This window comes from Oncorhynchus mykiss, chromosome 19 (assembly GCF_057628025.1).
Source record: "Oncorhynchus mykiss isolate SJ-2025 chromosome 19, ASM5762802v1, whole genome shotgun sequence".
NCBI lineage: Eukaryota > Metazoa > Chordata > Actinopteri > Salmoniformes > Salmonidae > Oncorhynchus > Oncorhynchus mykiss.
The window spans coordinates 41,689,421-41,700,926 of NC_143040.1; the positions used below are offsets into that span (position 1 = coordinate 41,689,421).

Here is an 11,506-nt window from a genome sequence, read left to right on the forward strand (position 1 = left end):
AACAGTTGTCCTGCTTGTTGGACCGATAAGAGGTTCAATGTTTCTTTTTGAATAAATTCAATATGTTAAGTGCTCGACTTGGACTGAAAAGAGGTTAGGGATAATATGTAGCTGCAACAACTCTGCAAAACCCTTGAGCTAATATCAGTGGTGGAAAAAGTACCCACCTGTCATACTTGAGTAAAAGGAAAGACCCCTTGATAGGAAATAACTCAAGTAAAATTTACCCAGTAAAATGACCAGTGATGTTCTCTTGATAAGTGTGAGAATTGGACCATTTTGGTCCTGCTAAGCATTCAAAATGTAAGTACTTTTGGGTGTCAGGGAAAATGTAGAGTAAAAAGTATACTTTTCTTTAGGAATGTAGTGAAGTAAAAGTTGTCAAAAATATAAAGACCCCCCCCCCCCCAAAAAGACTATTTAAGTAGCACTTTAAAGTATTTTACTTTAAAAGGTGCCTGGTACTTAGTTCCAGTGAGCTCCTGCCCAAGTAAAGCACTGGCTGGGATAAACATATCAATCAGTAATGTCAAATGTAAAATGTAGCCTTCCTGCTCAATATCCTTGAAATGCAGTGACCCAACAAGTACACATTTTTCAATAGTCATGCAAAGAGTTTAATTGATAGGGCAATAATTGACAGTCATTGAGCAAATATGAGAAAAAAGGAGACTGGCTTTTAAAAACATTGCAAGACAAATTTTATTATAACATTTTCAAAAATAATTTTCACAAACTAACATCAGCATACCCATTCACCAGCTCTCCAAATAAGAGTTGTGTTTATGGCACAAAACATAAAAAAATAATATTGCAACAAAATAAATGCGTATCTTATTGGACAAGTCCAGGTAGTGCCTCCCGGTTTCATGCCAATTTCTTCCATTTGGTTCCTAATGGATATGACCCCACAATTTCTGTATCTTGTGGGCCTCATTTACAATTACTGTAAAAATCAGAGAACTTGTTTTATTTATCCTGACCTGTAAATATGCTTTCTGCATCATTTTATACACAAACGTGTTCATGAATTATATTACTGAGGCAAAAATAACACTGCTCTCCTTCTTGCTAAAGCGTCGCCACACCTTCTTGCTGAATCCAAATGACAACCTTTTTATTTTGCTGTGTTAAGGCTCAGTGGTTCACATGTTGTTGAATCCCATCATCCCTTTCATGTTGCCAGCTGCACCCTGTTGGAACTGTCTCATCATGGACTGGAGACCAGCCATCCCACCTGAAGATGAGAGAAAATAAATCAGCATGTCTCAATGGGGGGAGAGAATCAGTTGAACTCGACAGCAAGGTGGTGGCGAGGATGAGAATAGCTAATCTTAATCAAATTATTATTTGGGGTGCAAGGTGATTTGTAGATCAGGGATACCATGCAGTCTATGCCAAATACGCATTATATAACATCCATGTCATTACATTTGGACTGACCATATTCAAATCATTTAACTAATCTAAGTACAAAGTAACAAAGGAATAGTTTGGGAAAAGTGACATGACATAAAAATGGAAGTGAAAGTCATGCCTACCCATATGGTGGAGAACCCTTGGGTCCATCATCTTTGCCATCTGTTGGTTTAACTTAGCCATCTGAGAGGGGTTGACATTCTTGGACATGTCACCACCTGTAAACATGTTAAAAAAAATTGAGACATCGCCTACTACTTGAAGAAAGCAAAATTGTGTTAGTGGACCAGTGCTTCAGTTTCAGGGCTGTGTCTGAAAACATGACTAGCCATGAAATCCTTGCTTCGTCTGTTCTCGTTTCCTCTTATCACAAAGTGCAGTTGAGAAGAGCCAAGGCCCTTCCCTCAGACCTCTTCCAATGTAATTTGAGAGGGGCAGGGGGAAAATGGAGGAAGCAAGGATTTGACAGCTATTAATGTTAATATGCATCCAAGAAGTGCATACCTTTGAACAAGCCCTTGATGCCACCCATCTTCTTCACCATCTGGGCGAACTTTGTGTACTGGGTGAGCAGCTCCTGGACGTCCCTGGTGGCAACCCCAGAACCCCGCGCAACTCGGGCAATTCGGTTCGGCTGCTTGGTGAAAAGCTTTGCACCATCTTTGTTGTCAAGTTCTGCAAAGAAATAATCCATGGTTAGGAAAACAATTACACATCTTGTGTAACCCTTTTGTTTGTAATTTACTGTTTATTGACGGGAGGGTTAGATACACTACTGAGTTGCACCCTCATTTGTCCTCAGAACAGCCTGAATTCATCGGGGTATGGACTCAAGGTGTCAAAAGCGTTCCACAGGGATGCTGGCCCATGTTGATTCCAATCATTCCCACAGTTGCATCAAGTTGGCAGGATGTATTTTGGGTGGTGGACCATTCTTGATACACATGAGAAACTGTTTAGCGTGAAAAACCCAGCAGCGTTGCAGTTCTTGACAAACCCGTGTGCCTGGCACTTACAGCCATTGCCCGTTCAAAAGGAAATTCAAATGGAACTAACGCCATTTCAGCAACATTAGATCTTATTCAAATCTGTTCATATACAAGAAGAATGACAATTTGTAGCATTTCCTGACATTTCCTGCATAGCCATTTTCAGGTCTCTCCAGAGATGTTCGATTGGATTCAAGTCCGGGTGGGCCATTCAAGGACTCCTGTGTTTTGTCTGTGTGCTGAGCGTCAACGTCCTGTTAGAAGTTGAACCACCGCCCCAGTTTGAGGTCCTGAGCTGGTTTTTGTCAAGGATCACTCTGTACTTCACCCCATTAAATCTTTCCCTCAATCCTGACAAGTCTCCCAGTCCCTGCTGCTGAAAAAAAAAATCCACAGCATGATGCTGCCACCACGCTCACTGTACCGATGGTACCATGTTCCCTCCAAACGTGACGCTTGGTTTAAATCAGACCAGAGAATCTTGGCGCCGGAAGAAATGGCAGCAGTTTTACAGGCGTCTAGCCAATGGTACAAGTGTGTTTTTCGCGTTTTGCAATTTATTTTGTGCATAACGTTTCTGCCACCATATCTTACGGCAAAAAAAAGAGCTTCTGGATATCAGGACAGCGATCACTCACCTCGGATTAGACTAAGATATTTTCTTCAACAAGCAGGACGCACAGGATATACTGCAAACACCCGACAAGGCCAACATCCCCGTTATTGGCAAGAGAAAGCGACACAGGAACAGAGGACACAGAGCAGAGTGCCTCATAAGCATCCGCAGAAAGCGAGTGGGAAAGGTGCTGTTACTATCAACAATACTCAAACATACAATCATTGGTAGGATATACGTGATCGTATCTCGTCCAAAGGGACATCAAAAACTAACATCTTATGTTTCATGGAATCGTGGCTGAGTGATAAGATGGATATTCAGCTAGCGGGATAAACACTGCACTGGCTAGATAGAGCAGCACACTCTGGTAAGATATGTGTGTGTGTGTGTGTATGTGTGTGAGGGGGGGGGGGGGGTGTCTGTGCATATTTGTCAACGGCTAGTGCATGAAATCTAAGGAAGTCTCAAGATTTCGCTCACGTGAATTAGAATATCTTAAACTGTAGACCACACTATTGCCTAGAGAGTTCGCAGCTATACTTTGTGGCTGTTTATTTACCACCACAGACAGATGCTGGCACAAAGGAAATAAACAGGAACCTGTTCACCCAGAGGCGGCGCTCCTAGTGGCCAGAAACTAATGCAGGGAAACTTGAATCTGTTTGACCTAATCTGTATTGTCAACAATACCTTATTGTAAGTAATGTAGTCAAATATAACCTATTCTTAAAACCTCTGAAGTTAATTTTGTATAAACTGTATAAACTGGTAAATTTACATTTGACAGATATGAGGATTGTTTCATATCTGCAAAGTAGTTAAAAACGATGTCAGTGCCACTTTAAATATTTTGTCCTGCCTATTCACCCTCTGAATGGCACACATACACAATCCATGTTACAATTGTCTCAATTTGTTCTTAATAAAAAAGCCTCCCCTTCATCTAAACTGATTGAAGTGGATTTTCTATAAGGGATCATAACTTTCACCTGGATACACCAGGTCAGCCTGTTGTGGAAAGAGCAGGTTCCTAATGTTTTGTACACTCAGTGTATTTACCTTGGTCATTCATGCTGTCCATAATTGTCATGAGTTTCTTCAACCTGGCCATGGACTCCTGCTCGTTACCTTTGCTCATGAAGTCCGTTCCGAAACCTGGGATCATACCCTTGTGACAATAACAGAAGTAAGATTAGCATCTTATGTGATTAGAATAATATACAGTGCCTTCAGAAAGTATTCGCACACTTAGTTTTTCCACATTGTTGTTACAGCCTGATCTTTAAATTGAGATTATTCACTGGCCTACGCACACTACCCCATAATGTCAAGTGGAATTATTTTTTATACAAATTAATACAAGAAAAAAATAAAATGTATTGAGTCATTAAGTATTCAACCCCTGTGTTATGGCAAGCCAAAATAATTTCACGAGTAAAGATTTGCTTAAGTCACATAATAAGTTGCATGGGTTCAGTGTGAGCAATAGTGTTTAACATGACTACTGAATATCTGTACCCTACACATACAATTATATGTGAGGTCCCTCAGTCGAGCAGTGCATTTCAAACAGATTCAAGCAAAGACCAGGGAGGTTTTCCAATGGCTCGCAAAGGGCACCTATTGGTAGATGGGTAAAAAAAACAAACAGACATTGAATATCTCTTTGAGCATTGTGAAGTTATTACACTTTGGATGGTGCATCAATACACCCAGTCACTACAAAGATTCAGGCGTCCTTCTAACTCAATTGCCAGAGAGGAAGGAAACCGCTCAGGGATTTCACCATGAGGCCAATGGTGACTTTTAAACAGTTACGGAGTTTATTGGCTGTGATAGGAGAAAACTGAGGACAGATCAACATTGTAGTTACTCAACACCAACCTAATTGACAGAATGAAAAGCAGCATGTACAGAACAAAAATATTCCAAAACATGCATCCTGTTTGCAACAAGGCACAAAAGTAAAACTGCAAAAAAAAAGTGACTAAGCAATTGCATTCCTGACAAAAAGGTAAAGTGTTATGTTTGAGGCAAATCCAATACAGCTGAGTACCACTCTCCATATTTTCAAGCAGTGATGGCTGCATAATGTAATGGTTATGCTACGACTGGGAATATTTTCAGGATAAAAAAATAAAAAACGGGATGAGCTAAGCACATGCAAAATCCTAGAGAATAACCTGGTTTAGTCTGCTTTCCACCAGACACTGGGAGATTAATTCACCATAAAGCAGGACAATAACCTAAAACAAAGGCCAAATCTACACTGAAGGTGCTTACCAAGAAAACCGTGAATGTTCCTCAGTGGCCAAGTTACAGTTTTGACTTAAATCTACTTCAAAAGCTATGGCAAGACCTGAAAATGGTTGTCTAGAAATGAGGAACAACCAATTTGACAGAGCTTGAAGAATAGAGAAAATGTTACACAATCCAGGTGTGGAAAGGTCTTAGACTTTTCAATACATTTCAGCGCAAAAAAACAAACAAAGTTCACTGTCATTATGGGGTATCGTTTGTAGATGGTTAAAAAAAAAATCTGTTGAATCCATTTTGAAATCAGGCTATAATGCAAAATGTGGAATAAGTCAAGAGTGTATCAATACTTTCTGAAGGCACCAAAACATTTAAGTAGCCATTATTTACCATAATCAGGGCAAATGAAAAACAAAGGATACAGTTGACCGTTTCGAAAGGCCTTCGCGCTGAAACATTGACAGTCTGGTTTTATCTATAGCATGAAGTCCTAAAAGAAATAAGCTTTACAGTTTAGCGCGGATCATTATTTAAATAGGGATACAGGTTGCCGTTTATTTACCATGATCTGGCCAAACGGTCCCATCTTCATGATGTTCTGAAACTGCTCGTACATGTCTCTAAGAGTGAACTGACCTGTGACACAAATTGTGATTAGAAGATGCTTATCAACAATGTGACCCAACAACTATACCACATGACAATGTGTAACTGTTATGGACTGCAGAGCATAAGCATACCCTATGTTGGTTATTATATGGGGCCTGTATTACAGTGATGATCTCATTCTCACCATGTTTCAACTTGTCAATCAACTCCTCGTTGTCATCCAGCTTGAGTTCGTTGACTTTGTCGATCAAACCTTCAATGTCTCCCATGCCTGAGGACAAAAACACACAACTCAAGAGGTTGTACAAAACAGGCAAAAAAAAAAGACATGCCATGTGACCTCTTATGATTACACTTTATTCAAAAGGGTTCACAGCTTACCCAGTAGCTTGCTGATGAAGGGTTGGGTCTTAAATGGCTCCAAGTCATCAATGTGTTCACCAGTACCAATGAAAATGATGGGACTCTTAGTAGCAGCCACTCTAAAAGGAAACATGAGAACGAAATGTCCGGCTTAGCATTGAGTTTATGCATTCTGCAGTAGTAAAGGAAACTCAGTTCACCATAACGTGGATAAATTGTTTGAGCAAAGATCACCATTTACGTACGCACTGAGAGCACCACCACCTTTGGCGTGGCCATCTAGCTTTGTCACTATAACTGAGGAAACTTCTACTTTGTCTTTGAAGGCTTTAGCCTGTGCTTCACAAGCTTGACCAATGGAGGCATCCATCACGTACACAATGTTGTCGGGTTGCTGGAGGAGAGAGATGCATGCTTGGGGTGAAACCATGCATTAGTACATTTTCTTTGGAGCATTACATTTTATAATGACAATACAAACGCTTAGGGTGGCAGAGAAATCTAAATGTTCCTAGAGATTAAGTTTAGCATTAGTTTACTGTATTGATGATATTGAAGGGGTCTAGATAGTTATCAGATTGTTACCTACCACTGCATTGGAAACCTGTAACATCTCCTCAAAAAGGGAATCTTCTTGCTTGTGTCGACCACTGGTATCAACAATAATTATTTCAAAGCTCTCATTCTTAAACTTTTCCACACCTTCCGCAGCTATGACGACAGGGTCCATCTCTGTGTAACTGGATATAACAAAGTTAGTGTACTGTATATGCAAGCATTATCATGAAAATCTAATATCACAACAACAAAAAATGACTTGAGATGGATCACCCAGCTGAGAAGCAACCAAATGCAAAGCATGTCATACCTTCCATAGAATGGAATTCTGGCTTTTGTTGCATTTTGCTTCAACTGATCAAAAGCACCTGCGCACACACAAAAAAGACTGTAGACTTAGTTGCTATTGCTCATTTCTTTCCAGATGGACTATCAAACAGATAGATTAAGATAATAAAACTTCACCAGCTCTAAAAGTGTCAGCGCATATCAAACAGGTTTTCCACCCTTTTCTTTGGTAGTAGTACGCCAGCTGTGGAAACAGTATTCAATACATTAATGAAATGATCAAAGGTATAATACATTTTGGACAAATGGCCAACTGAATTACCTTATCTTTAGGCTGATATCCAGGAATGGCTCACCTTGGAACATGTTGTGGTTTTCCCACTGCCCTGAAGACCCACAAACATGAGGACATTGTTCTTTCCCTTTGTGGGTGTCCAAGCCTTGACACCTGGATCCACCAGCTGAGACAACAAGAGCAAAATCTTAGACAAATAAACAAACACTCCCATCCAATCAAATGTGACTAACACATAAGCATTGCATCTTTGTCAAAGATGTGAAGTGAGAATGTAGGGGTGCGTCTCACCCAACCACATAAGCTTCTTAAAAATAAAAGTGTAAACAAGCCATCTGATCTGTGACCCATATGAAACATAAACTGATAGCATCTATAGCCAAGAGTACGCCTTCCCTAACTAAGGATGTATAGCTAAGTGATCAAAATGTTAAAATACAGCTATTTGGGTCCTTTGATGAATTAAGCTAAGGAGGGGAATGACAGATTTGACTGTACAGTAAATAAACAAAACCGATTACTTATGTTATAGTTGACTCATTCAAAACACCTCAGAATAGCAATAGACCACATGACTTGAAAACCACCACTGTGGAAATATCCATGAAGTCCCACCAACAGCTGGTAGTCAGACATCTACCCAAGTTTTCTATCAAACCTTTACTCATTCAGTTACTTCACACTGGACCATCATTGAACCAATAATGTACAGAGTTATTCTAAGTTTCACACAACACTAAATGTCAAACATTGAATTAATAATTGTCAGAATGAGACAGACCTTGACCAGCTCCTTGAACACAGAATGCTGAATCATTCGCCTCTTGTTCAGCCCAGAGGCCATCTCCTCCAGGTCAATGGCTGACCTGTGGTCAGAAAAAGTACATTAGCTGGAAACATTTTGAATCTACGTTTTAAAAAGAAAACAGAATTCAGCTTTATCTACTACATAACAGTGTGTGCCTGAATATTGTTACTCACTTGACATTTTCTCTGAGCTGCTTCACCAATTTGATGTTGACATCAGCTTCTAGGAGGGCAGCACATACTTCTTTCAGCATTGCATTTAATACCTAGAGAAAAATAACACAATCTATGGGAAATACATACAGTCTGGCGTGGGTGAAACCTGTCTTTAAAAAAGTAAGGGTTTTTTTGTTGCCAAAAGTTGAACCAAAAACAAGATTTCTGATATACCTACCTCCTCATTGATGATGGTGGCATTGCTCAGTGATCGCAACGCTGAGGTTATTTTTCTTCCCAAGTCGGCTAACACCATATTGTCAGTTCTTGTGGAACCTGGAATATGTATTTGGAATAACAAGCTTGTTCTGTCATACTGCCAACTACTACAACCACTGGATAATAATGTTTTCGGGGAAAGGACCTTACAAATTCAGTTGAGAAATACGGCCTCAATACTGAGGGGGGACCCCCTTGTCGCCACACCTTTCTTTCGCTGCCTCTTGTGATCAAACGTCCGTGGTTGACTTCCTAAACTGAGCAGAGAACATAAACAATGTGACAAGCCAACTCCGTTACCTAGCTAACATTAGTAAACAGATGGCTAAGACAGTATGGCAGGATCTTAAGTCACACAATGAACTACCAAAATACAACACTTGCAAGTAGACATTTATTGAGCGATAGCTTTACAAGCGGTGTCAATGCTAACTAAATTGCTAGTTAACAAGCGAACGGTCGCATCAACAACTGCGGTGATGAGGCAGGGATTCGCCGAGCATGTGGATCCCGACAGCATTATAATTTCAATCGATATATAGCATTTAAACAGTTAAAAAACAGTGGTTGACTAGTACATTATAATTTTTATAAACATAAAGATCGTTATATCAGGTTTACTAACTGGCTTGAGATAACTAACCCGAAAAAACCCCAATAAAAATGAGCGTAATCTAAAATACCCCCGTTCCTATCTACTTCCGGGTTCATGTTTACCTCTTTGTGACCCCTGGATTTGAAAGTAGTGCAAATGTAATTTTTTTCCCCACGTGGCGTAAACTATCGTTTTATTCAACACGCGTTCATTTCCTTTGTAAAAAATATATTTTTTAAAAACAGTATTTTCTACAATAAGTTAAATGAACTAAATAACATATACGAAACCCACTCAATTTTCACCAATAATAATAAGCAAATTCTCGTACCTCTTCAAATATGTATCTGGAATTTGACACATGCGTTACGAAAATGTAAGCTTGAGCAACTATTTACCTCAGTCATGAGCAATTGTATGTAGCAAAATATTTGTTGAATAACTTTTTAGATGCAAAAAAATAAAATCCTACAATTACTCTCCACAGTTAATTCCAAGGACCTGCCGAAGTTGTTTGACTGGATGCAAAAATTGGTATTTAACGCTGGTTGGAGGCGATATTGAAGGACGAATGGAATTGCATTCAGCATTTATCAAAGTCGATACTTGGGACCCCAAGCGGTGCGTGTTTAGTTTTTCCCCTAACAATATACAGCTGATAAAAATGATCTAAGCCTGATGATTAGTTTATTATTTGAATCAGCTGTGTAGTGCTAGGGCAAAAACCAAAAAGTACATCCCTTGGGGTCTTGAGGACAGGTTTGCAAAATCATGGTAAATGGAACGAAGTCAAACATGAATTCCATATGCTTGGAACGTTCCATTGATTCCATTCCAGCCGTTACAATGAGCCTGTCCTCCTATAACCCCAACATTAGACAAATTATTGAGTCTAGCTCTCGAGAACCCATGGGGGCATTTAGTCATCCCTTGGGTTCTCAATCACTGGTGCACAACACGCCCCGCAAGGTTGTCCCTCTCCCCAGATAGCATATGAACAGGTCATAAGCCATGGCAACAAAAAATTTGCTGTAAAACTGCTAAATGTTCTCTCAGCCTCATGGCAAATGTGAAGAATAGCAGGAAATTTGCTATAAAAATGCAAAATGATCTCAGCCTCATTGTAAAATGTGTAGAATAGCATGAGATTAGCTATACAACAGCACATTTCTTTCAAATAAATAAAAAACAGAATTAGCTTATTTACATAAGTCTTCAGACCCTTTGCTTATGTGACTGCAATTGAGCTCAGGTGCATCCTGTTTCCATTGATCATCCTTGAGATGTTGCTACAGCTTGATTGGAGTCCACCTGTGATAAATTCAATTGATTGGACATTATTTGGAAAAGCACACACCTGTCTATATAAGGTCCCACAGTTGACAGTGCATGTCAGAGCAAAAACCAAGCCACGAGGTTGAAGGAATTGTCTGTAGAGCGCTGAGACAGAGCTCTGGGGGAAAGGTACCAAAACATTTCGGCAGCGGTGAACGTCTCCAAGAACACAGTGGCCTTAATTTTTCTTAAATGGCAGTTTGGAACCACCAAGAGTTACTAGAACTGGCTGCCCAGCCAAATTGAGAAATCAGGGGAGAAGGGCCTTGGTCAGTGAGGTGACCAAGAACCGTATTGTCACTCTGACAGAGCTCTAGAGTTCCTCCGTGGAGCTGGGAGAACCTTGCAGAAGGACAACCATCTCTGCAGCACCCCACCAATCAGGCCTTTATTGTAGAGTGGCCAGATGGAAGCCACTCCTCAGTAAAAGGCACAAGACAACCTACTCTCAGACCATGAGAAACAAAATTCTCTGGTCTGATGCAACCAAGTTTGAATTTGGCCTGAATGCAAAGCGTCCCTTCTGGAAGAAACCTGGCAGCAGCATGCTTTGGGCATGTTTTTCAGCAGCAGGGACTAGGAAACTAGTCTGGATTGAGGGAAAGAAAGTGAGCAAAGTACAGTGATCCTTGATGAAAACCTGTTCCAGCGCGCTCAGGACCTCAGATTGGGGTAACGGTTCACCTTCCAACAGGACAACGACCCTAAGCACACAGCCCCGGCAAAGCAGTCTCAGAATGTCCTTGAGTGGCCCAGCCAGAACCTGGACCTGAAACCAATCGCACATCTCTGGAGAGACATGAAAATAGCTGTGCAGCGAAGCTCCCCATCCAACCTGACAGAGCTTGATCCTCTGCAGAGAAGAATGGGAGAAACCCCTCTTATACAGGTGTGCCAAGCTTGTAGCTTCATACCCAAGAAGACTCTGCTGTAATTGC

The 11,506-nt window shown here is 40.4% G+C and overlaps 1 protein-coding gene across 9 annotated transcripts; it reads right to left on the reverse strand.

The window, feature by feature from the left end:
• Positions 1-677: 677 nt before the first annotated feature.
• LOC110497681 (signal recognition particle subunit SRP54) lies at positions 678-9,874 on the reverse strand. 9 transcript variants are annotated; one of them, XM_036954660.2, is made up of 17 exons: positions 9,632-9,874; positions 8,789-8,895; positions 8,598-8,695; positions 8,378-8,469; positions 8,178-8,262; positions 7,458-7,562; positions 7,279-7,345; positions 7,124-7,181; positions 6,845-6,995; positions 6,501-6,649; positions 6,274-6,374; positions 6,077-6,163; positions 5,846-5,919; positions 4,087-4,195; positions 1,924-2,094; positions 1,542-1,637; positions 678-1,237 (listed from the first exon to the last, which is right to left on the reverse strand). In XM_036954660.2, exons 3-17 carry the CDS (start codon positions 8,673-8,675, stop codon positions 1,146-1,148), a joined length of 1,515 nt encoding a protein of 504 aa, XP_036810555.1. In that variant the 5' UTR covers positions 8,676-8,695; positions 8,789-8,895; positions 9,632-9,874; the 3' UTR covers positions 678-1,145. The 9 variants fall into 9 exon arrangements, with proteins under 9 accessions (XP_036810555.1, XP_036810556.1, XP_036810559.1 ...); XM_036954661.2 differs by having other exon boundaries at positions 9,565-9,826; XM_036954664.2 differs by lacking the exon at positions 9,632-9,874 and adding an exon at positions 9,322-9,363.
• Between the last annotated feature and the right edge of the window lie 1,632 nt (positions 9,875-11,506).

What these genes read in the sequence shown, in the direction of transcription:
- LOC110497681 (XM_036954660.2), bottom strand. Translation starts at nt 8,675, where the DNA reads ATGGTGTTAGCCGACTTGGGAAGAAAAATAACCTCAGCGTTGCGATCA. An exon ending in GGACAGCATGAATGACCAAG is followed by an intron (nt 2,095 to 4,086) that starts GTAAATACACTG and finishes ATTTCTTTGCAG; the next exon opens with AACTTGACAACAAAGATGGT. An exon ending in AAGGGTTCTCCACCATATGG is followed by an intron (nt 1,238 to 1,541) that starts GTAGGCATGACT and finishes TCTCATCTTCAG; the next exon opens with GTGGGATGGCTGGTCTCCAG.